This window comes from Photinus pyralis, unplaced genomic scaffold (assembly GCF_008802855.1).
Source record: "Photinus pyralis isolate 1611_PpyrPB1 unplaced genomic scaffold, Ppyr1.3 Ppyr1.4_LG7, whole genome shotgun sequence".
NCBI lineage: Eukaryota > Metazoa > Arthropoda > Insecta > Coleoptera > Lampyridae > Photinus > Photinus pyralis.
Window position 1 is genome coordinate 3,960,141 of NW_022170738.1, and position 4,820 is coordinate 3,964,960.

At 36.8% G+C, this 4,820-nt stretch overlaps 1 protein-coding gene across 1 annotated transcript; it reads right to left on the reverse strand.

Moving 5' to 3' along the window:
* Positions 1–2,644: 2,644 nt before the first annotated feature.
* LOC116175524 lies at positions 2,645–4,128 on the reverse strand. The gene is made up of 2 exons (XM_031493685.1): positions 3,915–4,128; positions 2,645–3,602 (listed from the first exon to the last, which is right to left on the reverse strand). Exons 1-2 carry the CDS (start codon positions 4,126–4,128, stop codon positions 2,728–2,730), a joined length of 1,089 nt encoding a protein of 362 aa, XP_031349545.1. The 3' UTR covers positions 2,645–2,727.
* Between the last annotated feature and the right edge of the window lie 692 nt (positions 4,129–4,820).

Here is a 4,820-nt window from a genome sequence, read left to right on the forward strand (position 1 = left end):
CCTGCAGTATTGCGGATTATTTCTAAAGGGACACCTTTCTTGAACGCTTTCGAAGTAGCTGCGTGTCTAGAACTGTGCCCTGAAAATTGGTTTACATCAATACCACTTTTGGATACACATTTTATCCATCTGCTTATTGTTTCTGAGCCTACTGCTCGGTGTGGTCTTTGAAAAGATATGAATAAACTTTTTATGTCTCCTCTTAAGGGTTCCGTCTGTCGTAAATATATAATGAGAGTTTTAGCTGCACAAAGCATAGGATGTTCACGAAAAAAAGGTAACACTAACAGTGGTTGTGGTCTTCCTGGTGCTGAAGTTTTAATTAATTTTGTAATTCTTATTTCTACCTTGTTATCCAAAATGTCTATATTCGGTAATTCAATTAAAGAGAACGTCTGAGCCCTATGTGCGGTTACCAATGCTAACAACATTATAGTTCTTAAAGTTAGTGATTTAAGAGATAATCTCTCTAACGGGTACAAGGTTTTAATATATTTTAAGACCAAAGAAGTGTCCCATGTGTTTGAATATTTGGGTTTTAAGGGCCGCTTTCTAAAAACACCTTTAAAAAATCTTGTTACTAAGGGGTCTTTAGTAACGGTGTCAGTCGACAGAAGGGATAATGCTGCTCTAGCCGTATTTAAAGTGCCATAGGAAGCTCCTTCGTCAAAATAGTATGTGAGGAAATCGAGCAATGGTACTGTACTAACATTGAATGGGTTACGGTTTTTTTGAAACGAAAATTGCCACCAACGCCTTAGAGCTGTATTATACTGTCTTAGAGTTTTATCTGCTAAAGAAGCTAATAATAGATTAATTGTCGAATCCGGTAAATTTTTTAAGTAGTACGCCTTCCTGATAACAGTCCTACAATCAGTGTAAGCTTCTCCGAGAGTGGGTGACGTACCTTCCTGCAAGGAGATAATAATAGTTTAGCAGACGGTCTAAAAATGATAGGCTTTTTTATGAGCAGGGAATTAAACAGAGGGAACCATGGTTGACTGGTCCAATATGGTACAACTAAAATACCCTCTGCTTCATCTAATATTATCTTTTTTAGGACCCGTAGAATTAACGAGAAGGGGGGAAAAGCATAAAATCGATTAATTTTTCGCCAACTACAAGTAAACGCATCTACTGCTAGTGCTTCTGGGTCCCTTTTCCAAGAGAAAAAATCTTTGCATTTTGCATTTATTCTAGATGCAAATAAATCAACTTGAGGATGTCCAAAAGTGTCTATAATTTGATTAAAAGCGAAAGTATTCAATTCCCATTCTGTATCAATTTTTGTAATGCGTGACTCTTCATCTGCCTGTCTGTTGGCTTTGGATGGTATGTAGGAAGCAAACAACCAAATTTTTTTGTTTTCGCACCATTGCCATATCTGTCTGGCAAGATTATTTAAGGCTGGATATTGAACACCCCCCATTCTGTTTATGTAGGAAATAGCTGTTGTATTATCCAGTCTAAGTAAAATTTCACACTCGGTTAAAGACCTTGCAAAGCATTTTAATGCAAGAAAAACAGCTAAAAGCTCTAAGTAATTGATGTGATATTTCCGTTCATCTTCCTTCCAGAAGCCCGAAGATCTTTGACCACTACAAAATATACCCCACCCTGATAATGACGCGTCTGAGAAAATTTCTCTTTTAAATGTAAATTTCTTGATGGGGTTACAAGCTAAGGGTAAATTCTTTAACCACCACAGAAATTCTGGTGTCAAGTTTTTTGTGATCTTCATCGTTGCATTATAATCTCCATTGTTTAACGTTAAGGCAAGGAACTTTTCTCTCTCAAAATATTTACAATACATCCAACCATATGCAACCCCCGGACAAACGGCTACCAGTGAACCAAGTAAACTAGCAAATTCCCTAATGGTGGATGATTTTTTATGACAAAATTTCTTTAAAGTTATACTCAACTTTGCTATCTTTTTCTTGGGCACGCTTAAACAAAATTTTTCGCTATCAATGAGAAACCCCAAAAATTGACATTGCTTTTTAGGTATTAAATTGCTTTTTTGGTAGTTAATTATAAAACCTAAACTTAAAAAGATAGACACTGAGGCTTCTAGATTTTGTAAACATTTGATAAAAGAATTTCCAAAACATAACAGGTCGTCCAGATAAATTGTGGAGATATATCCATCTGTTCTCAACTTAGTGACTATGGGCTTTACTATTTTTGTGAATACATAGGGGCTGGTGGCTAGCCCAAAAGGTAGGCAACAAAACTGATAAAGATTCCCCGAAACACTAAACCTTAAATATTTTCTGCTATCTAAATGTATTGGTACCATATAATATGCATCTTGTAAGTCGATAGAACCTAGAAAATCACCCGGGGATAGTAATTTTGATACAGTACGAATGTCCTCCATTTTAAAATGATCTGTATCAATGAAAGTATTTAGTTGTTTTAAATTTAGTATAAAGCGTTTGCTGCCGTCTGGTTTTGGTACTAAAAAATAACTGGAAATAAATTGATCCCTCTCGGTTTTACAAGGTTCTATTGCCCCACAATCTAATAATTTTCTAACACTTAACATTATATTTGCATAGTCGGTTGTTGACCATTTAAGTTCAACAGGAGACGCTAATTGATTTGCAGGTCTCGCAAAAGGAATTCTATAACCCGAAATACAGGAGATTACAAAATCATCGGAAGTTAATTTTTTCCATTGGGTTATAAAATTCTTTAGGTTTCCTGCTATCTTCGTTACCTTCAACGACGATATTGACGGTGTGTCCTTTTTTCTACCTGGTAACGCACGTGGTTGCTTTTGGGATACGGCATGGTCTTTGTTCTCGATGGATAAGGGAAGCTTGCGTTGTTCTTGTAGGTCTGTGTCTTGAAGCCCACCTGACTGTCCCTTGATTGATTGTTGCGTCGAACAGGTGGGCTTTTCCAGTTTAAATTTTTGCTAATTCGTTGTTGGGGATTCTTTTTATTGTTAATAAAGAGCAAACTATTCTTCTGAATAGCTTTTGCTTCATCAACTTTTTGGGATAAGTTGCTCCCAAACAAAAAGTCGTCTATTTTGTTTCTTTCCAAGATTGGTTTAATGTTTCTTTCTAGTCCTGGAGAGATGAACGCCCTACGGGCTAACGATTGGTTGTGGTGAACCTCAGCCATCAATTTGCCAGTATCACAAAGGGTTTCCAGTAGCTGGAGCCTGTCCACTCCCTCCTCTTTGTTTTTAAACAATATTGTGATCGCGGAGCCTAATGCCGCCATTGCTTTGCCAATGAGATTTTGGGTGTCCACGAAGTGAACGTCTCTTCTTTTTGCAGATTCTGCAAGATGCGTTTCCAATTCGGCATTTAGCTTAGGGGAACTTAATTTACAGTTTCCTTTGACGCTGTACTTTCCTATTAGTTCTTTTTTGGATTCTTCTGGGATGCCCTCCGATAACCAAATATTCCAGCGAGCTGCCAATTCCGGATGTAAAGCATGTTCTACGGCGCTTGTATTTTTAGGGTCTTTGCCAAGACAAAAAAGGATTTCATCATCCGGATCGACATCTTGGTCAATGGGTACCACGATTTCGCTTTGTCGTTCGGAACTTGATTCGAGATTCAAATTTCTCTCTGCCGGCTCTGTAGTTAGAGGAAGGCATATTACTATGATACTCAGGTATGAGAAATTGGGAAAGCAAATTTGCATTTGGTACCTATCTGACCTCTCGTGTCAGCTTTATGGCCCAATAAAAAACAGTATTTTTCCCATTGCCTTGTCAAGGTATGTCTTATCTAATGAATAAGCTCACCTTGTAAATAATTGTTTATGTTTCTTCTTAAGCAAGAACTCAAACAATACAATATCACTAGCTAAATACGTAATAAATTTCAAATCGTGCTTTCCTTTTCATCTATACATCAGGTAGCTAAGTAAAAATAAATACAACTAACCTGTAAAGTTTTCTAGATGCCAACGACTATGTGTTGACGGCTCGTCACGTAACGAAGGGGAAATAGTTGGTCCGCTGTACTCTTCATTCTCTGACTCAGAGCTGGAGGATAACGGTCGCACCACACGTGGACGCTTTTTCGCACGTCGATTAAAACACTTATCTTCTAATCTTTTTAATCGATCTAATAACTCCGTATCCTTCAAACTACTCATATTTATCAACAAAAAAAAAAAAGGTTTAATCGTAATATAACAACACCGATGTAGCTTGACGCGCACTAAAAACAAGTATGAAGGTTAGGGGAAACGAGACCGATCGGGCCGTCGGCGGGTGTGAGGAGAGCGGGAGGTTGAAAACTTTTAAGCATGCTTTGAACTAGTGGCTTAATGTACGAAAACATGGTACTACGTATGTGTAATCTCGAAGAACGAGGCTTGAAATATAATTCCGTTTTCCTCTGCATCTTCCTTGTTTGAAATATTAGTTCGGTTCGTAACAAAAAATACAACCCCTCTGTGGTGAACACGTGTCAATTCTAGATTCACTGCTTATGTAAAATTTCGTTTTTTACATAATAAACTCCTTGTATATTCTCCTATTCAAAATATGTTCACTCCGCTTAATGCTAAACAAAATTTGAATCCAACCAAAGGAATACGAGTATATTTCACTGAAATTAAACACAAATTCCGAACTAATGAAAAAATAACCTTTGTATGGATTTGATTATTATCAACAAATGCAATACAAATCCGATTAATGCAATTAAATTTCACAGATCGGTTTCTTTAGGAATATTATGGGTACGTTAAATAAAATTACTAAACAACTTCCAAAAGATAACTAACCAATATTTTATACAAAACAAAAAGTTTAGGTAACTTACAGTTATGGATGAGACTGG

Coding starts and splice junctions, on each gene's coding strand:
- LOC116175524 (XM_031493685.1), bottom strand. CDS start 4,128: ATGAGTAGTTTGAAGGATACGGAGTTATTAGATCGATTAAAAAGATTA. Junction 3,603..3,914: donor GCATCTAGAAAACTTTACAG/GTTAGTTGTATT, acceptor CTCTAACTACAG/AGCCGGCAGAGAGAAATTTG.